Source organism: Syngnathus typhle, linkage group LG8 (assembly GCF_033458585.1).
Source record: "Syngnathus typhle isolate RoL2023-S1 ecotype Sweden linkage group LG8, RoL_Styp_1.0, whole genome shotgun sequence".
Lineage (NCBI taxonomy): Eukaryota > Metazoa > Chordata > Actinopteri > Syngnathiformes > Syngnathidae > Syngnathus > Syngnathus typhle.
This window is the reverse complement of record NC_083745.1, coordinates 14454890-14482262: the sequence shown is the minus strand read 5'-3', so window position 1 is coordinate 14482262 and position 27373 is coordinate 14454890. Positions and strand designations below refer to the sequence as shown.

The 27373-nt window shown below is 45.8% G+C and overlaps 1 protein-coding gene across 4 annotated transcripts in view; it reads right to left on the bottom strand.

Annotated features, from left to right (window-relative positions):
- Positions 1-23864, bottom strand: part of sptbn1 (spectrin, beta, non-erythrocytic 1) — a 48790-nt gene extending 24926 nt beyond the window's left edge. Inside the window, exons 1-4 of one of the 4 annotated variants that reach the window (XM_061284608.1) lie at positions 23654-23864; positions 20124-20302; positions 14536-14798; positions 1370-1521 (exon numbers count right to left, since the gene is read on the bottom strand). In XM_061284608.1, the coding sequence (XP_061140592.1) occupies positions 1370-1521; positions 14536-14683 (300 nt within the window). In that variant the 5' untranslated portion in view covers positions 14684-14798; positions 20124-20302; positions 23654-23864. Of the gene's footprint in view, positions 1-1369; positions 1522-10953; positions 14470-14535; positions 14799-20123; positions 20303-23653 lie in introns of those variants that run through there. The other 3 variants (XM_061284607.1, XM_061284606.1, XM_061284609.1) reach the window with 3 other exon arrangements.
- Positions 23865-27373: the final 3509 nt, after the last annotated feature.

Sequence of the window (27373 nt, the reverse complement as noted above, 5' to 3'; positions counted from 1 at the left end):
CCCCCTTCGGAACTGGCTGCTAGACTTCCTCACCAACAGACCTCACAGTCCGGGTTGGACAGAACACCTCAGATGTCATCACCCTCAGCACAGGCTCCCCTCAGGGCTGCGTCCTGAGTCCCCTGCTGTTCACCCTGATGACACACGACTGCGTCCCCAGGTTCACCACCAATCACATCGTGAAGTTTGCAGACGACACAACGGTGGTGGGCCTCATCAGAGACAACAACGACCTGGACTACAGAGAGGAGGTGGAGCAGTTGGTGGGCTGGTGCAGAGACAACAGCCTGATCCTGAATGTGGAGAAGACGAAGGAGATCATCGTCGACTTCAGGAAAAACCAGCCTCACCACGCTCCACTGATCATCTACAGCTCAGCTGTGGAGGTGGTCAGCAGCACTAAATTCCTGAGGGTCCACATCACAGACGACCTCACCTGGACTGTGAACACCACGGCACTGGTCAAGAGGGCACAGAAGCGCTTGTACTTCCTGCGGAGGATGAGGAGAGCCCACCTGCCCCCACCCATCATGAGGACGTTCTACAGAAGCACCATAGAGAGCATTCTGACAAGGTGTCTTTCTGTGTGGTATGGAGGTTGCAGCGCCTCCGATTGGAAGAACGTGAGGAGAGTGGTGAGGACAGCAGAGAGGATCATCGGGGCTCCTCTTCCCTCCATTCAGGACATCTCATCTCAGCGCTGCGTGTCCCGAGCCCGTAACATCATCAGTGACCCATCACACCCCCACCATGGACTGTTCTCCCTGTGTGCCCTCTGGGAAGAGGTTTCGCAGCATCCGGTGCAGGTCCACCAGGTTCTGCAATAGCTTTTTCCCTGCTGTCATTAGACTGTTGAACACTGAAACTGCTGAACTCTAAACTGGACTCTGCATCACACATACACAGAATCTGTACATTATGATACTACAAACCACTTTCTCGCACTGCCAACCTTGCTGAACTTTTATAATCCATGTAAATTTAAAAGTACGCAACCTGCTTTAGCATTCCTTCGCACACTTTTTAAATACTGTTTTGTTTCCTGCACTATTACATACTTGATCACTGCTGCACTTTATACTTGTTATTTTATATTTTTATATAGAATGTTACTTTTATTCAACCGCAATATCACTGCATTGTTGTAAGCTGTATGCAGCGAAATTTCGTTTTGTATGCACCCTGTGCAGACAAAATGACAATAAAGTTTGTCTAAGTCTTAGTCTAAGTCTGCCTGTGACTGTTGTCATAGAGACATGCACACATTTACATTTCTTATACTCAAATTGTATCAGATGTGTGTGTGTGTGTGTGTGTGTGTGTGTGTGTGTGTGTGTGTGTGTGTGCGTGCGTGTGATGGTGTGCATACCAGTCTCTCGCCGCTGAGGACCTCCAGCAGCTTGATGAGCATGCGCCCATCGCGGAGGTCCACGTAGAGGTCGGTGATGCGACAGGACACTCGAGAGAGGTGAGAGTTCACCCATTTGGTGAACGTCTTCTTCTGCACCGCCTCACGCTCGTCTGACCAAAAACAACAAAAAAAGACATTGTTCCCTGGTGTGCGTGTGAGTGTACGTGAGGGAGGGGCTTCCTGTGGGAGTTGAGGAAAATCCAGAAATACTCACACACACACACACACACACACACACACGCGCGCACGCACATGCAGCTTTATTATGGAATGTGGAAACTTGCTGGATGAAAGACAGCATCATTGAATATTCAGATGCAACTCCGTCTGCTCTGAGCCGTGTGTTTGTGTGTGTGCGTGCGTCCGTGCGTGTGTGTGTGAGAAAACAAAGATGGAAAAGCAAAGTGTGTGTGTGTGTGTGTGTGTGTGTGTGTGTGTGTGTGTGCGTGCGTTCAGAAGTTGTCAAGAGACATGACAAGCATTGTGTGGCTTTTCCGGCCAAACAAAGCTCCAAGAAAAAAAAAAAGGAGGCAGGAAGACAACAAACAAGTCACAAGGTCATCTTCACATGACTTTGCATTCATTTCTAATTGCCAAAAGATTGGCCCACGTTAAGCACAAGCCCAAGGCGCCGTGCAGGCAACGAAAGCTATCCTGGCATGCACTCGCAGCACAACTAATAGTCAAAGGCTTGAATTTCTTTTCCTGCCCGACACACAGGAAGCAGCAGTAAGGCGACACACAGCAGGATTGATTGGGCACACACTGACTTGGGACTCGACATTAACGCAGAAACACATTTAGCAGACATGAGGGGCGACGTTGGTCTCGATGGGGACAGAGAACAGAATGCTTCTCTTCAGCGTGCACAAAAACACACACCACAACACATACACATTTTTTTTGCCAGCTCAGTGGCCTAGTGGTAGAGTGTCCGCCCTGGGACTGGAAGGTTGTGGGTTCAAACCCCGGCCGGGTCATACCAAAGACTATAAAAATGGGACCCATTGCCTCCCTGCTTGGCACTCAGCATTAAAGGTTGGAATTGGGGGGTTAGATCACCTAATGATTCCCGACCGCGGCACCGCTGCTGCTCACTGTGCCCGTCTCCCCCAGGGGATGGATCAAAATCACATGGGGATGGGTTAAATGCAGAGGACAAATTTCACCACACCCAGATGTGTGTGTGACGATCATTGGGACAACTTTAACTTTTAACACATGCACAGACTGACAGGAAGACAAATGCACTAGTGTACAGAAAGTCACATATACACACACACGCACTTTGTTGACTAAGATGGTTATGACGATGGACTCACACATACACCCGTGCACAATTACAGAAACAAACGAGACTGCACACGCACACACGCACACGCGCACGCGCACACGCACACGCACACACACACACGTCAATAAAGACACTGCGCAGACGTATGTAGACATAGCTAGACAGACAAAAACGGACGGACAGACGACCAGCCGGGTGCAGCCAAATGGTCAGGAGGCGTGCATTGGCTGGTCATCACTTTGCAAACACAAGCAATAATTGTGCCGCATCCTGAGACAGCACACGCATTCTTCCGCGTGGACGCACACGCACGCATTTAGTGGCTGGACACATTTTTGCTATACTATTCATCACAGACTTTAATTCACCACTCTCAAATTGAAAGACAACTGCTTCGATGATCGATAAAGCAAAGACCTCGTTGAAGGCAAACTTGTCCAAATTCTCGACTTGCGTGTCCTAAACCAAACCAGGAAGTGACTCAATCAACTTATGCTTGGGCATTTTCTGCTATTTCTGAATAGAAGGAAAAGCAACAAAAAATCGCATTCCCCGATCGAAGAATTACAAATCAATAAAGATCTGATACTATTGGAAATTTGTTTTTGGAACCACTACGGCACCCGTCTCTTAGACAGAGGTTTCCAGTTGGACACGAGCCAAGCGCGCGCACACACACACACACACACACACACACACACACACACACACACACACACACACACACACACACACACACACACTCATCATGCGGTCATGGAAAAACACACACTTGCAGCATTCCAACATTCCCGCTGTCTCAAGAGAGTCTCAGCCCGCTCCCGGCAATGACGGACACGTGCGTGTTGGGATCGCAGCGACCGTCAAAGAGGGTCTCGCATAAAACGAGAGCTCGGTGACTCAATGTCATGGCATAGAAAGGACGTTGTGCGGAAGCGTTGGGCGAGACCCAAGCACTAAAATCTGAACGTGAGGCCAGGCCACTATTTGGCGCTTCATCGTTGCCGGCCGCATTTCAACTTTTGTCCCCCAAGTGGAAGTTGCGCAACAACATGCTGAGCAGCACTGAGCTCAAACACAACCTGGTATCTACAAAAACATTCAAGTCAAGGCGCTTGTACCTTGACACACCCTTTTACATTTGATTTAGTCTGTGCGTCCCTTTTGAAATTTAACGGAGATTCACTGACCGTTGACGCAATTCAAACAAGCAATGTTGTGTGCGTGCGTGTGACATTCCAGAATGTCGAGCACGCAAAGCTTCTTTTTGACATAGCGCGTGCTTGTTATCGCGCAGCGGTGATGCACAAATAGGCGCCAATGAGGACGGACGGTCATTTTCAGAAAACGGAGGACAAGATTGCGTGGCGCTCCAGTGTTGTTGCTGCTTGCCCTGTCGCTGTGGCAACTAGAGGCCTCAGTCAGTCACGGTGTCAGGTTGTCAGTCAAGCAGCCTGACACCTGTGACATCACGAAAGAAGCAACCAATCCCTTTTGGGACACTCCTTGAATTATTCATTCGGGTTGGCGAGGCAGCAGCTGCCGCACAGGTACTCCGAAAAATTACCTCAACTTTTTCTGCCCGGAATTTTCGTACGACAAACCATTTTGAGGGTGCTTCATTGATGAAAATCTCACTTTTTAAAATACACCACCCAAAAATCCAGTTCTGATGCGTCTTTACGCACTTCAGTTTTGGGTCTGCTGAACAAATCTTGGGACCTGGCATTAAGCCTTGAGGAATGCCACTCATCTTTGACTTGGTATTGTTTGTGACCATCAAACTGCAAAAATTAAAAATAATAATAATACCGGATTGAGGAACGTAACATGCTGGCCCCACACACACACACTCAATCACTCTCTCACACACACACACTCACACACAAACAGACACAGACACACACAATTAGTATTTTAAACATTGACTTTTTGCTGTTGGTCTAAGTGTGGCCTGGAAATCCGGTGGACCCAATGCGCAGCCGGGAGCACGCTCGGTGGGCAATTTCTATCAAAGACCTCTTTCATGGTACAGAACGAGCGCGCGCTCGCACGGCGGTTTGAGGCAGACGGTGTAGCAGTCCTCCATCACCTCGTCCCAGTGTCACCTTGGAAGCGACAATGTTGCCGTTCTGCCGGTGAGGTCACCATTGAAGGAGTTAAGCGGTGAGAATGAATGGCTGAAGCCTTGCTGACTGACGTGTTGTCGTGCTTTCGCCAAAGCTCATGTGAGAGCCACATGGCCAAACTTATCAATGGTGTCATTGAGAAAGTTCCTCATACAGAGGTTAGGCCCGGGCTAGGCATTTTGTTTCGCGCGCGCGCGTGTGTGTGTGTGTGCGTGCGTGCGTATATATATATATATATATATATATATATATATATATATATATATATATATATATATATATATATATATATATATATATATATATATATATATATATATATATATATATAGTGAGGAACTTTCTCACACATATATATATACGTGTATATATATATATATATATATATATATTAGGGGTGTAAATCGCGGGTTTTGTCACAATACGATATAATATCGATACAAAGAACTACGATACGATATTTGCCAATATCTTAAAGCCTGCTGCGATTCATTCACGATATATCGCGATATAGTGCTCTACGATCGATTTTTTTTTTTAATAAAAAATATAGAACAATATCCTGATTTATAACAATTCATACGCAAAATCAACAAGGTACTGCAAACTCTTTATTTAGGAAATTACAAGAGTATTGCAGTATACAAAGTGCTTATTTTAACACTGAACTTTGATGTCGTGTTTTTTCTTTAAATGTGCGGCGAGATTTGTGCTCCCTGAATATTTGATCACCGCATGGCAGGATTAACAAACTGCACGTGTCTTGTCCGTTGAGCCATCTTTTCTTTGGAATCCAAAGTGCTTCCAAACGAATGACTTGAAGCCTAAAGGGGAGCAAATTTCCTCGTCTTTTTGGACACTAGCCATAGCACCAGCCCAGGAGCCGCGTACTAGTTGTCGACTCCCCTTTCACGTGCAGCAACGCCGCGCACTGCTCCCTGCTCCCGGAAAGAGGAAGCAAGCAACAATGAACTGGATTTCAAAATAAAGTCGCGTCTAATGTCCGAGGTCAAACACGGCGATATAAATCGATGTTTACGTTTAGCATCGATGCCAATAAATCGTAGAGCATTATATCGATTAATCGATGTGTATCGATGTATCGTTACACCCCTAATATATATATATATATATATATATATATATATATATATATATATATATATATATATATATATATATATATACACACGTATATACATACAGTGCCTTGTGAAAGTATTCGACCCCCTTGAACCTTTCGCCACATTTCAGGCTTCAAACATAAAGATATAAAATTTTAATTTTTTGTCAAGAATCAACAACAAGACACAATCGTGAAGTGGAACAAAATTTATTGGATAATTTAAACTTTTTTAACAAATAAAAAACTGAAAAGTGGGGCGTGCAAATTATTCGGCCCCCTTGCGCTAATACTTTGTAGCGCCACCTTTTGCTGCAATTACAGCTGCAAGTCGCTTGGGGTATGTCTCTATCAGTTTTGCACATCGAGAGACTGGAATTCTTGCCCATTCTTCCTTGCAAAACAGCTCGAGCTCAGTGAGGTTGGATGGAAAACGTTTGTGAACAGCAGTCTTCAGCTCTTTCCACAGATTCTCGATTGGATTCAGGTCTGGACTTTGACTTGGCCATTCTAACACCTGGATACGTCTATATGTGAACCATTCCATTGTAGATTTGGCTTTATGTTTTGGATTATTGTCCTGTTGGAAGATAAATCTCCGTCTCAGTCTCAGGTCTTTTGCAGACTCCAACAGGTTTTCTTCCAGAATGGTCCTGTATTTGGCTCCATCCATCTTCCCATCAATTTTAGCCATCTTCCTTGTCCCTGCTAAAAAAAAGCAGGGCCAAACCATGATGCTGCCACCACCATGTTTGACAGTGGGGATGATGTGTTCAGGGTGATGAGCTGTGTTGCTTTTACGCCAAACATATCGTTTTGCATTGCGGCCAAAAGGTTAGATTTTGGTTTCATCTGACCAAAGCACCTTCTTCCACATGTTTGGTGTGTCTCCCAGGTGGCTTGTGGCAAACTTTAAACGAGACTTTTTATGGATATCTTTGAGAAATGGCTTTCTTCTTGCCACTCTTCCATAAAGGCCAGATTTGTGCAGTGCACGACTGATTGTTGTCCTAGGGACAGACTCTCCCACCTCAGCTGTAGTTATCTGCAGTTCATCCAGAGTGATCATGGGTCTCTTGGCTGCATCTCTGATCAGTCTTCTCCTTGTTTGAGATGAAAGTTTGGAGGGACGGCCGGGTCTTGATAGATTTGCAGTGGTCTGATACTCCTTCCATTTCAATATAATTGCTTGCACAGTGCTCCTTGAGATGTTTAAATCTTGGGAAATCTTTTTGTATCCAAATCCGGCTTTAAACTTCTTCACAACAGTATCTCGGACCTGCCTGGTGTGTTCCTTTGTCTTCATGGTTCTCTCTGCGCTTTAAACAGAACCCTGAGACTATCAAAGAGCAGGTCCATTTATACGGAGACTTGATTACACACAGGTGCATTCTATTTATCATTAGGGGTGTAAATCGCGGGTTTTGTCACGATACGATATAATATCGATATAAAGAACTACGATACGATATTTGCCGATATCTTAAAGCCTGCTGCGATTCATTCACGATATATCGCGATATAGTGCTCTACGATCGATATTTTTTTTTTTTTTTAGTAAAAAATATATAACAATATCCTGATTTATAACAATTCATACGCAAAATCAACAAGGTACTGCAAACTCTTTATTTAGGAAATTACAAGAGTATTGTAGTATACAAATTGCTTACTTTAACACTGAACTTTGATGTCGTGTTTTTTCTTTAAATGTGCGGCGAGATTTGTGCTCCCTGAATATTTGATCACCGCGTGGCAGGATTTACAAACTGCACGTGTCTTGTCCGTTGAGCCATCTTTTCTTTGGAATCCATAGTGCTTCCAAACGAATGACTTGAAGCCTAAAGGGGAGCAAATTTCCTCGTCTTTTTGGACACTAGCCATAGCACCAGCCCAGGAGCCGCGGACTAGTTGTCCCCTCCCCTTTCACGCGCGTGCTCTGCTCACAACACAACAACGCCGGAAAGAGGAAGCAAGCAACAATGAACTGGATTTCAAAATAAAGTCGCGTCTAATGTCCGAGGTCAAACACGGCGATATAAATCGATGTTTACCTTTAGCATCGATACCAATAAATCGTAGAGCATTATATCGATTAATCGATGTGTATCGATGTATCGTTACACCCCTATTTATCATCATCAGTCATTTAGGACAACATTGGATCATTCAAAGATCCTCACTGAACTTCTGGAGTAAGTTTGCTGCACTGAAAGTAAAGGGGCCGAATAATATTGCACGCCCCACTTTTCAGTTTTCTATTTGTTAAAAAAGTTTAAATTATCCAATAAATTTCGTTCCACTTCACGATTGTCTCCCACTTGTTGTTGATTCTTGACAAAAAAATAAAATTTTATATCTTTATGTTTGAAGCCTGAAATGTGGCAAAATGTTGAAAGGTTCAAGGGGGCCGAGTGGACTCGGACGGACTCGGTCATTTTTGCCGGACTCGGACTTGGAGCTGATTTTGACCGAGTCTACCAAGTCCGACAATAAAAAAAATAAACATTTGTGTTTATTTTTCGTGCGTATTTGCTTCGCTTGAGTTCAATATGGTTTTTGGTCAAACGCGCATGCGCGTGAGGCGAAATCCTGCAAAGGAGGAGGGACAAACAGAGCGATTGGTTTTGCTGGCTTTTTAATGAATGGCGACTGTGACTACGGGGGCCCATTAGGTCCAGAAAAGCTGACAAGACGTTTGCCAAAATGGCAAGGAAAAAATGCACAGCTAAACGAATATATGACGATGAACACAGGACGTTTTTAACAGAGTTAAAGTTGTTTTTTGTTGAACGCTATGGCAAGCCATTCTGCCTGATATGTCAGACGCCATTGGCGCATTTAAAAGCTTCAAATGGTCAGCGCCACTTCAGCTCACTTCATGCCAATATCGATAAGGACTTTGCAAAAGGGACTGAATTTCGCAAGCACAAGTTTGGAGACTTTGAAAAGTCAGGCAGAAAAATAGGTACAGTTTTTCAAAAAAATTACGAAGCACTCAGAGACTGTCACACTTGCATGGTTTCAACTGGCTTGGAACATTGCACGGGCTAAAAAGCCATACAATGAAGTGGAGTTCGTTAAAATATGCCTCAGTGACGTTATTGAATTTTATTTTCATCATGCTGCTGAGAATGCGCGTAGGAATACTGTCCACAGCCCTGCTTGCTTGTTATGAAGACAAATTTAATTGTTGCGTGCGCGCCCGCGCCCGCCTGCCTGCGTGCGTGCACCTACAAGACCCACAATGCCCCGCGCGCAGCCAAGATGGAAGAACCCTGGAGCAGCGAGAGAACAATGTTTTGCCTCTAGATTTGGGGGGGAAACGGAGCCTAAGTTACGATCAATGCGGCCACGTTGAGTTGCACTTAGGCTAATGTTTACATTATGTACCAATCTCAAGGACGATTATGTCACCCAGCTTATATCATTGATGTGTTTCGATAGTTGTGGGGTCGTCACTAATTATTTGCGTTTAGATAAATGTCTGAGCTATAATGGTGTAATTAATGATTAAAACTTGAAAGTATCTGTTTATTGTATTCGTTTATATGTTTAATAAAGACAAAGCCATCACAAAACTGTTGTAATTATTTAGATTTTGATCTAAATTAGCCTTGAATAAAGACTAAGCAGTCATATGAATTAACAGAAAAAATGGACAGCCGGACTCGGACTCATGGTCAAGAGGCCGGACTCGGAGCAAAAATCCGACCGTATCTATAGATATACCGTTTTTTTCCATGTATAATGCGCAAAATTTAACTAATTTATTGTCCTAAAATCTGGGGTGCGCATTATACATGGGTACAAAAAAAAAAAGAAAATTACATTTACAATTTTTTTTTACAATTTGTAATTACAATTACGGAGGCCGGCATTACAGATGCGCTTTCTTCTCTGCTATTCACTTCAAACGCGCTCCATACGAACACAATGCTCTCGTATCAGACACTTGTTTGCTATCGAGTTTGCTAGCGCATGCGCAGTGATACTGACCGGCAGAATAACATTCGGTTGTTCCCAAAGATGATATTTTTTCTGAAATAATTTTACTTTTACGGATTTGGGTGCGTATTATACATGGGTACAGGCTTTTTTCCAGCATCAACATGCCATTTTTAGGGTGCGTATTATACATGGGGGCGCATTATACATGGAAAAAAACGGTATATATATCTATATATCTATATATCTATATATCGAGAGAGAGAGAGAGAGAGAGAGAGAGAGAGAGAGAGAGAGAGAGAGAGAGAGAGAGAGAGAGAGAGAGAGAGAGACCCCCACATACACGCGCACACACACACCTTTATATATGTATACACCTTTGTAGCTCATCTCTAATTACAAGGGCTGTGTGACACCGGCGCTCATGAAAGATGGATGAGGAAGACGAGGAGCCTACACGGGAGGAAGAGCGACGAGGACGAGCGTGAGGTTGGCTGCCAACATTGGACATAAAACAAAAACGTTGCAGTTCTATGTTCAACCTGAAGATCCATTTTGATTGTGTTGATGACACATTTCCTCAATGTGCGACCCGGGTGGAACTGGGATCCACGTCCAGTGGATGCTCCAAACTTAACGTCATCAACAGATGGCGCCAAAGGCGAAGGGGCGGACGACCGACGGTGGCCAAAAGTGGACTTTTGAGCTGAAGAGCCCACGAACTTAAGACTTGGAGACTCTTTCGGCGCCAAGGTGAGAATTTGTGTTCAAACAGACGGAAGTTGAGACTGATAAGCAGGGCTTGAAAGGCTGAACTTGGTGATCCGACATCCCGGAACTTCGTCCCGTCTGAACACGGATGGATCGAGAAGAGACTTTTTTTTTCCCAGAAATTTGTTCCGCTGCTGTTTTCTGGTGCGTTTTTTTTTATCCCGAAACCTAGCGAGCAAAAGCTTCCCTCAGAGCAGAAGAAAAGTTGTGAAAAATTCCTGCTTTTGAGCCATCTTTCTTATTGTTTCCGTTCCCAAAGAAAGCAAAGACGTCTTACCTTGCAGCTGTTTGAAGCGTCCCTCCAGCTGGTTGTAGTTGAACACCGCCTGGCCCGAGAAGCCGCCCCCATCCTCGTCCCCTCCGGGCCCCGGGCTGGACATCCGCGCGGGGATCCGGCCGGGGACCACGGAAGGGGAAAGGGGCCTCTTGTAGTCCTGCATGGGGGACAGGGGAGCCGAGAACGGAGCGCTGGCGCTCTGGAGCTCCATCGGTAACAAAGTTTGACGCCCGTTCTAGTCAAGCATCCGCGAGAAATCCACCTCCACAAAAAAATAAAAGGAACGCCAACGTCATTGAATCCAGATCAATCTAAAGGCTTCAGGAGCTTTGGTCCATGCGTGAGCATCCATGTGTGCGCATGACAACAAGAGCCTTTGTTCAACTCACCCGCCAACTAGCAAGAAGAATGCCGATCAACCCACCGGAAACGACATGCAAGGAGCGCCCAAAACGGAGGCGTGAAAAGACGGACAGACGCAGAGAAAGAAGGAACGGAAGATGTTTATCCACCAGCAAGACGCTCACACACTGAAAAGCTCCAGACTGAAAAGACCTCAGCGGAGGCCGGGGGGGGACCTCAGAAAGCACAACCAATCACGGCCTGCCTTGTTTGCATAAGAGGCGGATCCGGGTGTGGAGGAAGGCAAACAGGCAGCCAGAATAAAGAAAGAGAAAGGCGTTCACACTCAAGGAACTTTTGAAAAGGAGAAATTTGAACTCTCCCTTTTTCAATTCCATCTTGAATGCAACATTTTCAGACTGTTTAAACACATTACATTTGGAATAGGTCTTTGGCTACTGAAAAAAAAATCTATTTATATTCCTTCAATCTAAATAGTTTTTTGGGGCTTCTTTACTGTGTAATCTTAAACTATAAAGCAATTTTTTTATTTCGCTTTCCATGCACTATTGAATATAACTTGAAAATGAACCAGCTCAGTGGCCTAGTGGTAGAGTGACCGCCCTGAGACTGGAAGGTTGTGTGTTCAAACCAAAGACTATAAAAATGGGACCCATTGCCTCCCTGCTTGGCACTCAGCATTAAGGGTTGGAATTGGGGGGTTAGATCACCAAATGATTCCCGAGCGCGGCACCGCTGCTGCTCACTGCTCCCCTCTCCCCCAGGGGATGGATTAAAATCACATGGGGATGGGTTAAATGCAGTGGACAAATTTCACCACACCCAGATATGTGTGTGACGATCATTGGGACTTTAACTTTTAACTTTAAAATAATTGTAACTGTTAAATTATGTTGAAAATATGCTCATAATAAATGTGGCTTTATCTTTTTTGCTGTTTATTCAAACATTTGACGAACTTTTCACAATTAGTTTTTTTTTGCTCATCATAATGCTACTTATAGTTGTTGCAGTTTTCCACAACTTTTGACTCTGGCTTATTTCCTCTACCAAGGAGGAAATGTCCCATTGTTGAAGCAAACAAGCGACAAACTGGCTTACAGTGAATGATAACATTCATAATAAGAACGTTCATGATAAGAACATTCATGATAAGAACGTTCATGATAAGAACGTTCATGATAAGAACGTTCATGATAAGAACATTCAGGATCAAATTGATCTGTTGGCGGGTTGAAGGTGAAGAAGTCGACATGGGCATGATCCCGACACCACGGCCAATAGAAAAAGGAAGCGGGCGAGGAGCGCACGGACGGACGTTTCCTCTCGACAGCCAGCCCGAGTCCAAACATCCTGAAAAGAGTTTTCCGCGGATCTTAGCGGGGTTCGTTGACTTGTCATCTTCCTGACTGAGCCGCGTCACTACTTCCTGTTTGATGATTTCAATTGACTTGAACTGACGCAAATGCGGAGGCATTTTGTGCTTAGCGAGTCACGCGTCACACAGCGACGCTAATTGATTCAAGTGCGCGTTTTAGTGGCTTAGTGATTAAATGCCGCATCCACTTGTGAGCGGTGCTTCCCTCCTTCGCGACTTGGTTATGATTGACAGAGGTGCTGAGGGCAAAGGTCACCTGGCAGAATGTCAACACCACCCGTGTTTCTTAGCATGTTCCCTAGCGTAGCTTATGGGTATTTATATTTTTTAAAAAGTTGACTAAAATTGCCATATATTTTCCAGACTATAAGTTGCAGTTTTTACATTTTGTGCGACGTATACTCAGGAGCGATTTATGTGTGAAATTATTAACACACTACATCATTTCACATGTTAATTTCACACTAAACCGCAAGAAGGCACGATAGGCCTGTGGAATAATTGGAACGGCAACTGATGAGGACACTGACATAAGCGATGTAGAAGAGGAAGCGCCGCATCTTCTACTTCCGGAGTTAGCGGAGTTGTTTAAAAGTGACACAGAGGATGAAGATTTCATTTGATATAGTGACTTGGAGCGACACAGATGGTTTGCTAAATTTGTTAGCATGTTATTTATGCTATAGTTATTTGAATAACTCAATACGTTACGTTATCATACCAGGCACGTTCTCATTTCGTTGATTATGTGTCGTGTACAATTATTCAGCCTGTTGTTTCCTCTATTCTATTTTTATTTTAAATTGTCTTTCAAGATGACATGTCTGTTCTTGGTGCTGAATTTTATCAAATAAATTTCCCCCAAAATGCGATGTATACTCCAGTGCGACTTATGTATGTCTTTTTCTTCTTTATTATGCATTTTATGGCTGGCGCGAGTTGTACTCCGAGCGACTTATAGTCCGGAAAATACGGTATGTAAGCACGATATGTTCATTAGCTGCCTTCGCACTTACTGGATGTTAGAAATTGCCAAGCATGTGGCCAGACGTTGTTTAACCCTAATCCAAACCCATCAATCCGTTCTCTATAAGGCTCATCAGGGCTGCACATGCAACTTTACAACTTTGATGAGAGCAGCTAATGCTAACGGCTAATGTTAGCCGCTAACATTAGCGCTGATAGTTGCACACGTTCAAGTGTCGTTGCTCCTCCGAGGCTCACCAGCGCTACTTTGCTCATTACGAAACTCATCCGCAGTGAGGAGGAAGAAAGAGAGTGACGGAGTGCATTGGTGAAAGGTCAGAGAGCAACGCAAACAAACAGCAGATGTTGCACAAAGTCAGTAGAATGAGTCGACCTGGTGCCGAGCGTCACGCTGCGTTTCCTGCCATCGCCCGGCTTCCTCGTCACCACCACTGAGCAACCACCATTCGTATGTGACACGAGACGAGACTCGCCAGTTCTTCTCGCCTTCAACTACCACGCCGCTCATTTCTTCAGTACTCTGATTTGATTCCTATTTGGAATCCCAAATTACAAATGTATGTTTACGCCTAGCTTCACTGATATTTAAGGCACGCACGCATCCACGCACGCACACAGGCAATGAATGACCAAGGGAGTTAATGATCAGATGATCAGGATCATGAAGGTGTGACATGGTTCAAAGTACGACGTGCTTCAGATAAATGCACCATTCTAAAATATTCATGCTAGCTAATGTTGTGCCTTAGATGTTGTCCACATTCCAGCCCCCACCTCATTTATGCTCTCTTCTCAAAGTTTCTTCATTTCTTCACGCCACCCTGCCCGTTTGCGGGGGGCGTGGCCTGGCTTACCTGCGAGTGCTTTGATGCGTGAGCGTTCAAAGAGTCTGGCCGAGCTGTTCTCGTTGTCCCAGTCGTCGGCGTCCCAGCGGTTGTTGACGGCCTCGCCGTACGTCTGCTGGATCTCCATGTGCTCCAACTCGCCCGCTACTGACGTCATCGCCACTCCGAGGCCGCGTCAACGCCACTATGCCGTTGCTTCCTTGCTTCCTCGCTCGCTTCCTTCCTTCCTTGCGTCCTCAACGGCGTCAGGCCCAGACGCTGCTTTGGCAAACCTGCAGCCAAACGTACCAACGATAAACTCAATGAGGCGCTGGCCTGACTTGCACCATTTTATTCAAAAAGGAAATACAGGGTCCAGCAAAATGATCTGACACATTTGTAGGTTTAATTAAATGCAAATAAATTAAAGAAACTTTTTTTTTTTAAATCATGCCATTTTGTTTTGTTGTGTTGTTTTCATTTTCATTTCGTTTTTGAATAATGTTATTTTGTTTCGTTCGGTGACTTTCATTGTGGAAACATTTATCAAGAACGAATCTGTAATTGCAACACAACGAGCATTCCATTTGCGCTTCAGACATGGTAGACATGATAGACATGATCCCGTACCTGCTCGAAACATGGTCTTGTTATGGGTTACTAACTTCAGAGCCATTGGATCAGCACTGAAACGAAAATCAATCAGCCAACCTCGTACCGCCAGAACTCCAGAAAATGTGGCAGCGGTAAGACCAAAATAACATTATTCGAAAACGAAACGAAAACAAAATGACGAGAAACAAAACGCCGTTACATGTACTTTTCGAAAAAAAACACCCCTTTTTTTTCTTAAATTTATTTGCATTTTATTAAACCTACAAATGTGTCAGATCATTTTGCCGGACCCTGTACATTCAGCCATTCATTATATGAGATGAGTGACCCTTATTTAGTTTATTTGAAATTGAATATATTCAATAAATAAATGAAATAAATTTCAACTGAAGTAATTCTTCAACGAATTCAGTGTGCATCATAAATGTCAGGATGTGAAATAACCGTTTCACACTGCCATGCGACAAACAAATTGCAGAGACGAATGAGCCAAGTGCACCCCCATTTGGCCACGGCGCGCTACGACGCACTGTTGGGCAACACTCACTGAAGAGGGAAAAAAGGGACATTGCGACTGTTTTCATAGTCGCAATGTCCTTTTTGGGGGTGGGGGAGTGTGAGTGACGACACGTCCTTGGCAAAGAAAAAGACACCAAAGTGATGTGGCATTTTGTTCAGTCAGACCCAGCAAAATTGGTTTGTCCCTTATGGAAATGTAGTCAAAGTCAAGCGGCATATGTCTTGAAGCCGCCAGCCGAAGGGGCTTTTCCCTTGCCTACAGCAACTCGCAGGAAGCGAGGACAACATCCATACTCAGCCAAGGCTGCAATCACCGGCCCATTTGCTATATGCCACAGGCCCACAGATTAGACTCCATGACAAGGGCAGATTTATATGTGCACTTCAATGTTGAGCCACCAGGGAGCACCCCAAAACAAGGGCAGAATTATTTGAACGTGGCCTCGACTGAGTGGGGAGTCTCTGATATCGGATAGTCGAGAAACAGTGCGTCGAGCGACTCACGTTTGATTTGGACAAAAGTGGGTCAGCACAAACCTCAAGTCCCAACAGGACACAGCAGAGTCCATGTAGACTACGGCACTATGACTATAAGAGCAGCTTCTTGACAACGCTGAAACATGGAATATTTTACTCAGCATCTTGGGGGTTTGCAGCACGAACGATACTTTCTTGAAACGCTCCCATAGTAAAGAGCACATGTGCAACATTTGAACCAACCCCCGACACACTCATCCACCCATCCATCCGTACCATCTGTATCTGTACCGCTTGCCTCCAGTTAGCCCGCTGAGGTGGCATCTTTTGGAGTCTTTGCAGCAGATCAGGTTGAATGTTCAACCTTTGAATCAGGTGTCAGCACAGGCGGACGTTCAATTGAGGACAGCGAAGCGAGCCGCAAGTCATCCTTCAGCTCGTCCTCCTTCAGCTCGTTCTCCCTTAGCTCTTCCTCCAGCAGAGGCATTAAGTATGCCGCTGCATCCGACTAAAGCCTGAACCGTAAGCGGCAAGTGGAACAGCTGCTCACAGCCTCGTCCCGACAACCCTTTCGAATGACCCGCGAGCTCCGAGAGCCGCCTGGAAAGACAAGCTTGGAAAATGGGAGTGCTTGCTATCCAAATAGGTTTTTGGTCTGGAGTAGTTGCCCAGTCATCAAGTGTGAAAGCAAACGCGCACGGCCATGTTTGGTGAGTCCGCAACTTCTACAAATGTGTCTGTTGAGGATTCCTCCCCTTGCTCTCACATCAGCGCTATTAGATTAGCAGAGAGGGTCCAGCGCTAATGCAGTTAGCCATTGCTATGGTTACACTGATCAATCCATTGATCGCGCAGTCGGGCGGCGCTGCAATCGAACTCGCGGCGTACACTAAAAGCACCAAAGATTTACGACGAGATGAAAGCACCCTTTCATTTTTAATGACATCAACATTACGAGCCAGGGCCTATGTATCGTCAAAACAAGAGCCGATGTATGCATTAGCAGCAAACGCGCTCCTTTGCCTTCCCCTTCCCGTTCCTGGACTTGACGAGGCGTCTGGGGACACGCTGCCGGGACGGGAGAAAGGCGAGTCTTCAAAGAGACATGGCGAATATGAACAGGAAGTGATCAGCAACTGGCGCTGGCACGCACACAGCTCACAACAGCTCACAATAGAAGTTGCAATTAGCATTAGGTAAGAGCGATAGAGCGAGATCACTGTCAATTATTACTGATGACTGACAAGAATGACAATTTTAAATTAAGTCAAGATGACATCATTATCCTCAGTTGGCACGTGACTTGGGGGTTGATAGGGAGCAAGCATAAAAAAATAAACAAAAGAAGCTTGGGCAATAATCAAACCTGTGCTAACACTCGTGCTTGATGCTAATCTATATTTCAGAAGCTCTTTTCCTAATGTGTTGTCCGCTCACATTAGCGTACACATACAATTGTGAACCCATCACGCACACGCCGACTGAGGGGACGCTACCCTAGCAGCAAGATTGCCATCCGTATATTTTAAAATGTGCACAGCGTGCTCGAAACGTTCCGAGGGCTGCGTGATTCGGCAAGTCCACTCAAATCTCACATTTGCAAAAAGCGCTCGAGGGGGTCGGAAAAGTCTCAAAGTCAAACTCAGATAAAGGTTTTGAATTAGGATTAGGGTCTAAAACAAACTACGGCCCGCGGGCCACATCCGGCCCATGGGGCCGTTTAATCTGGCCCGCCAACCCTGAATAAATTGTCATTTTTTTGGGTCATTTTGCCTGCAATGACTGCGTTTCCCCAGTAGATGGGGAACCGCTCGCCTGCGCATTTACTACCGGAAGCCGTGTCTGAAAGCTTGGTGCAGTCTCACAAGTGCGTGTACGTACTCAGTAGTACGGACACGGCACACTCGCGCTCTATTTCTATCAGTGCCGAACTTAGAGCGTGGGCTGTGACGTCAGCATTCTTGTAATTCGCGCGCTGAGCTTTCAGATACAGCTTTACGCTAAAGCCACCTACAAACCTTCCCCTGGAATCCTTCCATTAAACTGAGTGGCCCAAGGAAAAGCAAGGTGGACACTGAGTGCCGAGTGTTTAAAAAAGAGTGGACAATTTGGCTCCACCCACGCGACGTGACCTTCAGCCACATGAACATCAACCCGTCACAGATCTACAACCCGTCACAGATCTACGCAAACGGACCAACAGCTCGGATCTCTCCTAAGAATTGCCACAACAAATTTTACTCCAAACTATGACGCACTAGCAACACTGTTCCCACTGAAAATGAAGGGGAGGCTCTCAAGTTTGTTGTAAAATAATGCATTTTGAATATGATTGTACAAATAGCAGGGATTGAAACTAGCGACCATTCTCATTTTCGAACAACGCACCGCGTTGCTGTTTTGATTACTTTATTTGGATGAATTCTTTCACCGATTCTTCAAGATGATATATTTGGTCGGAATGTTTGCCGTTTGATGCCTTATAAGACAAACATCTTTCATTAATCTGACCTGCAGGCGCTGAAGTGATGGAGACTGTTATTCATAATAACAGTGTCGTATCGTACTTTATGAGAATAACTAATGGCAGTTTTTAGGTTAATTTTTTTTAATGCTGTTAATAAATTAATTTGTTTTGAAAAAGCTTTTTTTGAATATCCATGCTTTACTACCTACTAAAGGCCAAAACCTTTTATGCGATGACCTTTACATGTCGTTTATTTTACTTCACACAAACACTACATCCATCTGCTCCTGGTTCGGCCCCCCGGTCCAAATTTAGAACCCAATTCGGCCCGCAATTCAAAAAGTTTGCCCACCCCTCGTCTAAGAGCAGATTAGGGTTTCAAAGCAAACACAAAGCTTCAAATGAAGGTCTAGTCTGCGTTAAGGCTTCAAGTCACACATCAGAGCCTTCCTTTTTTTTTTTTTTTGATCCCATCACCCTGAATAATCAATTAAGTCCATGAAAGTAATGGCCCCGCCACTCTACCGGGTGGGAAAATGAAAAGGCAAAGTCCTGTCATTCCCCAAAGCGGCTGAACGGTCGCAGTGTGCGCAGACAGACGACTCCATTGTGCCAACTCGAGAAGTTCCGTAAAGCACGACGCACGACAAGGGCAACAAACAACATTGCTATCGTCATGGCAACACCTGCGTAAAGATGAAGCAGATCCGCTAACTGTGTTAGCAAGACGTCTCATGGCGAGAATGAAGGAGGCTGAATGGAATATATTGGCAGCCCTTTTCTTGGGAGAGCAACCAGATATTTTGCCTTTGCCCGCCTACTGCCATCAAATGACAAGCTCCGACAGGACACTAGAGACAGATCGGCCGAATCTTGTCAAATCAAGTTGTCACACGAGCATGACTTTGGTCAAAAAACAGCAGACCACATCCGGAAAAGGCTAAAATCTAGTCTTGTGATCCAAGCACAGGCAAAGCCAGTGGGAAGGCCGTTGTAGTTAGGCTTAGCTTAGCATTGGTGTGCTAATAGCCAGTAGACTGTTGCGGTTGGCCTTAGCTTAGCATTGGTGCGCTAACAGCCAGCAGGCCGTTGCGGTTAGCCTTAGCTTACCATCATAGGTACGCTAACACCCTGCTGTCAGTTACAGTTAGCCTTAGCATCAGCATCAGTCCACCTGGGCTGCAGTGGAAACACATGGGACCTTCCTTGGAATCTTTCCTTTCTCTGAATGTTTGTGTGGTGGCGTGAGGGCACAGAGCAGCTGGCCCGCGTTCCCAAACGCTCACGCCGTTCTGGGATGGTGCCAATTAGGGGGAGGGGCCAAGGCTACTATTGCGACAGAAAAAAAAGTGAAAACGCTTGCTGGTGGTCATCATGATTTATACCAATCTCTCACAACCACAGACAGCTCACACTTCCTTCTGCCGTGCTGACGTCACTCCATAAATTTCAAGGCGTCACAGAAAAACGTTCAAAGATTCCCTTCTCAAAAGCTTCAAGCAGCTTTCAGTCCCAAAACACATCTCCTGCACGCACGCACTTGCCAAGAGAGGGCTAGTCACAGTCCAGATTGGAAGGTCGGCGTGTCGTCATGGCGACGCATCCCATGATTTCAGCCCAGCCACCAGCCAGATTCTTCTGCGTCTCTCCGCTCGGCCCGCGAGAGCAAGCGGCAGCCGCGCATTGTGGGACGTCACATCAAATCGCGCGTGTGCTTTCCTGTTGAGCCATGTCGGAGAAAACAAAACTGGGATCAGTCACGCTCCTCAACTCTGCAGGTGCATGCGCCGCCACCTGTCGTGCTGGCTGCCGTTTTGTCTGCGTCTGCCTGTCTGCGTGGGGGCAGCCACTTTCACAGACTGAAAACATTTTTGGGCTTGTTTACGCAATAAAGACCATCGCAGATGCAGCAATCTATCAATTCAACAACTATTTTCATCATCAATGAGAGGTTGAGACAGTTGCAGTCGAACTCACAATTTCAGCCGACTGATAATTAGCCAATATTAGCCCTTTTCAGAATATTCATAATTGACCGGGGGCTTTCGATTATACACTAACATATATACTGCTCAAATATATAAATTGTTCAAATGAAGAAGAATCAAATAAATTCTGTAAAAAGCACAAAAACAATCTTTTTTTGAGCTCAAATGAATTCCAGTCATTCCAGTGGGAAAAGTGGGTTTGTCACGACTCTGCTTTATTATGTCTATGTTACTATAGTTTCTGTTCGCGTCGCCCCTCCCCTCCTGTGTTACCAATCAATGTAATCACAGTCACCTGCCTCTTGTTACCTGTCTTGTATATAAGTCCTGTCTGCCCCTCACTTCCCTGTCGGATCGTTTATGTCTTCACGTTTGATGTCGTTCTTGTTTCTTTTGGTTCCTGTCTTTGCCAGTTCTGTTTTGTTTAGCCAGTCTGTCGGTCGGTCGGTCAGTCGGTCTGTTAATTTATGTCAGTTTGCTGGTTCTGTTAGTTTGTTCCCCTTATCCTCTCTTTCAACTACATTATCCCTTCAATAAACCCTGGTCCAAGATGCATTTGGTCGCCCTGCTCCATTCCGATCCGTGACAAGGTTTTGTGGAAACAAAATGGCCGATACCTTTAGTGGATGGACAAACCCATGCTAGTTTATTAGCTTTTCACGAGAATTTGCCAACAAATTGCTAATATCCTTCTGGCACGAACCACTTTAAGCAGCTGATGCTAAATTGTCAGCTTAGTGTCAGTGGCCGCAAAATAAGAAGCAAAGACTCCAATAGAATAATAAATGTGGAAGTTCAAAAGGAGGGTTGCGCAGGACGAGGCTGACGGGTTTCGGATTGAGAACTTGTTCGAGTTGTGCTTGTTGTAAACTTCTGGCTGTTGAGGGGGGGGGGGGGGGAGCGGTGCGCACGGAGGCGGCGCTCCGCTTTCAGCTAATGGCTCCTTTCCTGTCTGACGCCACTCAACCGCCATCCCCGAGACCCCCCAACCCCCCGAGACACACAAACACACAAGCGTGCACAGCCCGAGTGTTGTTAACATTAGTGAGACTGATTTCCAGGAATCCTGAAAAATTCTGCTGCAAGCCCCGAAAGCAACTTGGTATGCACCCCCCCATCTATCCGTGCGTGCGTGTTTGCATTCCATGGGCGTGTCTATCTGGTGATGTCACAGGCCGGTCCACTTCCTGTCGGCTGGACATTTTCCAGAAGGCTCTTCGGCGTTCCCACCCTTTTGCTGCTCCAGGGAGGATTCGTCATCCGGGGGAGGTGAATATTTACAGTTAAATGGGACAAAGTCTCATATTATGTATTTCTTCACTCTAATTATTTTTATTCAAATTTTGCAGTTTTGTGTAAATATTTTTTTTCCTTTTATGTAATGAAATCTATTTAATAAATTAAACAAAAACAGTCCCCAGCGAAGCTATATTAATTGTAAATAATTTTGAGAGCTATTATTGTGTGGATCTCAAAAGCCAGCACGCCGTGAAGTGCAGTAGCGCAAATAACATTGCTGACATTATGAATCAAGGATCTCTTCATCGTGGCTGACGCATGTTCCGCTGTTTGCCAGCCATCGTCTTAGTTTATGTCTAGAATTTGTTGTAATACAAAATTTCTGTGCATAGCTTCCATGTCTGTGTTCTGCTCCCAAACGCAGTTCTAAGCAGACCTCTGTGAAAAGTACAACGCACTTATTTGGAGACTTTTCCAACTCTGCATTTCACTTTTGCATGGTTCACGACTCCTTGTTGGTGGGTGAGTTTATCTGTCACCAGCGTGGAGGGCATCCCATCACAGCTCTTTACTGTCACTGCTGTGCACAGATTTTCATATGATAGCAATGGTCGGGCTTGCTGCAACGCAAGCTAGCTTAGCTTCTAGAAGTAGCATTAGCAAGAAGCCGTAAAAAGAAAAAAAAGACAACGACCACACCCTTTTTTTTCTCTCACCCAGACCAGCGCTAGTTAGTTTAACTTATCCACAGTGGCATCCCGAGCATGTGGAATAAGAGCCCTTTCAAATCTGATATCACGATTTCGGCCTAAAAACGATAAATTGTTCATCCCTAGTACAGTACAAATTTAGAACCGTTTGGGCATTCAAATGGATTTGGGCAGACCCCACCCAACCCAACCCCACCCCACACCGCAGCACCTAATCCTCATCTTTTACAGACATCCCAACATCGGGAACATCCGCTCGATTGTTGGTTTGCGTGCAAGACGCCTCACGTCAGCAACTGGCCACATCGAGGCGACACCTTAACTTACTTCCAATGGGTCAGCAAATGTTTGCCAGTTGGAGTTTGGGGATGGGGGCCCACATTGAGGAGAAATTAAAGAAACCAAATCAAACATAAGTGAGTTGCAAAGGAGCCACGTGAACGTCGCAAATGTGAAAAATCACGTTCGAGAATGGCAGCTTCAGAAGAAATAGAACTCAAGAAAGGGAGCGTCAAGGGCGGAGGGGGGCCGCAGCGGCTGTGGGTCCAGTCGGATCTGATTACGTAACAGCGTCTCTGGACTCGGTCTGCACCAAAACCACGACAACAACCTCGACGACAAAAGCAACAAGAGCAAGACGCTGCGGCTCATCATCACCATCAGCTCCAAGTGCACACAAACACCTTTGCTTGTACACAAGGTCGCGCGTGCGTGCGCGCATGTACACGCTCGCCCACGACCACGCCTGCAGCACCACCATCTTCATCACCGCCACCATCCTCATCATCATCATCATCGCAGCGGATAAAAACAACATGCAGCACCTCCATCCCAATTGATGGGAGGCTGCGGGAGAAAAAAAGATGCTGCTGTGGCGCACTAAAGCACGCCCGCACACAAGCACACGCACTCAAGTTGAAGAGCACCATGTGGGTGCAGAGGCGGCGTCCGGACACCCATACGGCAAGAGGGCGTCTCTCGTCGGCCTCTTTGGGCGCCAACGCGCCGCTAACTTCGGCAATGCTCGTCATTCGGGGGCGCGTGCACGTTCGGCCCGCCACAAGCACGCGGACGTTCTCGAGGACAAAAACGAGCGAGCGGTTCGGTTGCGTTAGGTTTGGCTCGGGACTCACCTCGATGCCGACAAAAGCGCGTCTGTGTTTTTGGTGGTCGCGGTGCTGGCGAAGGGCGGCCGGGAGAGTGGTGCTGAAAACAATGCAGAAGCTCCTCTTCCTCCCCTCTGCTTCCTCCTCCTCTTCAGTTTGGAGGACCAGACTGCAGAGCGGGAGGCGCTGGATTTCTGACACACTGCAACGCCGTCGGGCGGCGACAGGTTATGAGCCCAAGCGCCAAAGTGCTATGTCCTGACGGGAACAGATAAAAAGATGGAATTCAAAGAAGCACATCGACAAGTAGACTTATTCAGTCCCAACGCGTGAAAATTTTGATTGAGAATGACACCACAACGAGGGCTCGTGAGCAGGTTGTTTGTTTAATGAGATTTACCGGCTCTCCCGCATGGGCGGTGTCTCCGGGGGCTGCTGCAGCCTCAGGCTACTACCCAATCACGTGATCGCCATGACGTGCGTGGCCAACAGTAAAGCGAGCTCACTTGACCACGCCTAATAAAAAATGGCTAAAATCGACAATACTGACTCAACAGTTTAACACGATCGTTCATGTCAGACAAACCACCGAGAACTTGCTTGCGTTACTGCTTAACTTTGAATTTAAGGACAACCCTGGCATTCTTCACTGCTCCGAACAATGTCCACTCTATCTAAACGACTTTAGACTTCAGTCCAATATGTTGGGAAGCTCTGAGTTTGTTTTTATTCACCACCACTAACACAAATTGACTGTAAATGTTTGCTTAAACTTTCTGCAGCGACGCCACACATTCAATCTGATAATTTTTTCGGCGTAATCTTCACCAAGAGAATGACATGGGTAGCCAGAGATGAGAGTTGAGGGCTTCTTAGCATACAATGTTTCCACCCGCCCGGATAGCAACTACAAAAGAAGCGCGCCTATCCCTTAAATTAGTGAGAGGCAGCAGGGACTGGAGAGGGGGGGGGTGTAGCGGAAGCGGGGTCTGGAGAGATTGGATGATGGGCCAAAGTTGAAAACGTTTGCGTGTAAGTGTGCGCCCGCGCGTGTGATTGTCACGACAACGCGTTATAATGCCGAAGACTGACTGTATTCTCTCCTAAGTTTGGAATCATACTGGACAGGGCGACGAGACACCAGGTCACGTGACCATGACGTCACATTTGCCGAAAAGACACCTAAATAAACAAGTCATCTTACTGGCATTGTTGTTCCCCGCGATGGACTTTGGTTTTTAAGCATGTTTATTCAATGGCTTGTTTTGGCTTGGGGATCGGGATGACCCTCCACACACACACGTGTTCAACTAAAACACAGCACAATAAAGCTGGAGAACATTTGAATCGTTTCAGCAATAGTATAGTGCAGGGGTCTGCAACCTTTATTATCAAAAGAGCCCTCGTCTGCCAAAAAAATATTGTAGAGAGCCGCACAAAATAACAGAACTTGTAAACTTTTAAAAGTTCTCATCTTTTTTTTAATTTTAGCTGTTATAACCACTAAATACAACACAAAGTAGCCCACTTTAAAATAAAATATTTAACTGAGCTTTAAAAATAAACATAAAATTAGGACCGTCCTTGCTTCCTTTTTGCTCAGCCAGCAATAAACTGAAGCACCTGAACATACAAAAGAAATCTACATCAGCTCGGAGTCAGATTTCTTTTCCAGGAAAAGTAATAGTTTATTAAATTATGTTTAATTCCTACCTGTTTAATGTGACTTCTGTGTCTGAACTTCGCTGTAGATCATCCCTATGTCAAGGCTGTAGGATGTAACTTTGATCTTCATACAGGCCTGTAGGCTCTCATCTACGAGGCAGGAACCGTGTTTGTTCTTTATGAAGTTCATAGAACAATTGTTCGCATAAGTATGTTGAGCCAAAGATGGACAAGAGTCCAAATGCATACTTTTTCATGTTAATATACATGTCAGGAATGGTACTCCATGTTTCAAAAACAAGTTTGGCGGGGTGGGGGAGTTTCTCCATATCACTCCATTTGTGCTCTTTAACGAGTGTAGCCTTCTGATGGGCGACTTCTTCAATATCCGCCGTCAGTGATTTGAACTTATTTACCCATAAATCTTTATCCGCTATGTCGGCCAGTTCAATTTCTAGATCAGGCTTACTTACTCCGGTGAATGCAATTGTGTTCAGCAGGGATGGGTCGATGTCCAGCGGTGTGACAGGGAAAGAGCATACAGGTAAGCCAGGGTCGTTGGCGGTGAATGCAAATAAATAAGTCCACGCTGAATTAAACTCTCTATTTTCTTCCGAAACTTTCCTCTTTTTTTTTTTTTTCATGCCTATTCAGGGTTCACAACTTCGCGCGCAGGTTCACACAATCTAAAAGCTGCCAGCAGGTAACGGCGCGGAATGTTGACGTTGATGTGACGTAGCCTATATTTTGTTGACAAATTATGAATTAGAAATAGGTCTAGCTTTTTAAAAATTGGATCACATCAACTCAAACTCCAAGATAACTGTGCAACAAAATGAACTAATAATATGTGAATACAAACGAATTAAGAAATACGCTTTGTTTTTTTTGTCAAGACCAAAGGGAGTTGCTATAAGGAGGCTGAAGAGCCGCATGCGGCTCCGGAGCCGCAGGTTGCCAACCCCTGGTATAATGGATACAAGAAATACGCAATAAAAAGAGCGAGGAAAATGAGGAAGTAAAGAGACAAAAATACAGAGAAATTGAATAAAAATGATGAAAATGTCATCGTGCTGGCGACTAATTTGACCCACATGCAGGGAAACCAACTCAGAAGTTCAGAATGAGTGATAAGTGTTGATTGGAGATGCCGTGGAGGTGGAGCAGGAGGATCTGAGCCAGGAGCAAGAGCAGCAACGGCGGAGCATGTGGAGTTCAGCCAGACGGGGTGGATCTTGGCGGTGAGCCGTGGAGGGAATCTGCGAGCGAAATACACAAGACTTGGTCAGAGGTTTCGATGTGGCTGTGGCGGAGATCTTACTGCAAACCGGAGGATCAGGAGAATGTGGCGTCGATGAGCAAGAGGATATCAAGGAGTTAGAGGCACAACCGTGGAGGATCACAACAGGTAGGACACTCAGGCGACGAGCCGCTGGCAGTACGCTCCTTAAAAGCCTACCCCTGACGAGACTGATCAGCCACACCTGACGGTCCTCCGCCACTGCTCACGGCTGCCCCCTGTGGATAAAGGAAAACCCTCTCGGACCCTGAAACTACCATCCCCTCAACGGCCGCCCCCCGTTGGCCCAGAAGAGGAAGACGGGAGCGAAGACCAGTAGTCCGAGATCAGGGAGGGATCGCAGATGTAGGAACGGGGCACCCAAAACCGGTCCTCGGGACCGTAGCCCTCTCAGTCAACGAGGTACTGCCACCCACAGCCCCGCCGATGGGAGTCCATGATCCGTTGAACCGGGTAGACCGGGTCCCCATCAAGATCCCGGGCAGGAGGCACGGGCTCGGCCGGAGGAAGGAGCGCGCTGGACTCAACCGGCTTGATCTGGGAGACGTGGAAGGTGGGATGAATCATGAGGATCGGAGGAAGACGGAGGCGGACCCCTGAAGAACTGATCACCATCAGGATCTCATACGGTCCAATGAAGCGGGGGGCCAGCTTCCGCGACACGGATTTGAGGGGCACGTCTCGAGATGAAAGCCAGACCTTCTGACCTGGGGAATAAAGCAGGGCGGGCGTGCGGCATACTTGCGGTTTTGTTCGACGGAGTGGTGAAGAGCTTTGACAGC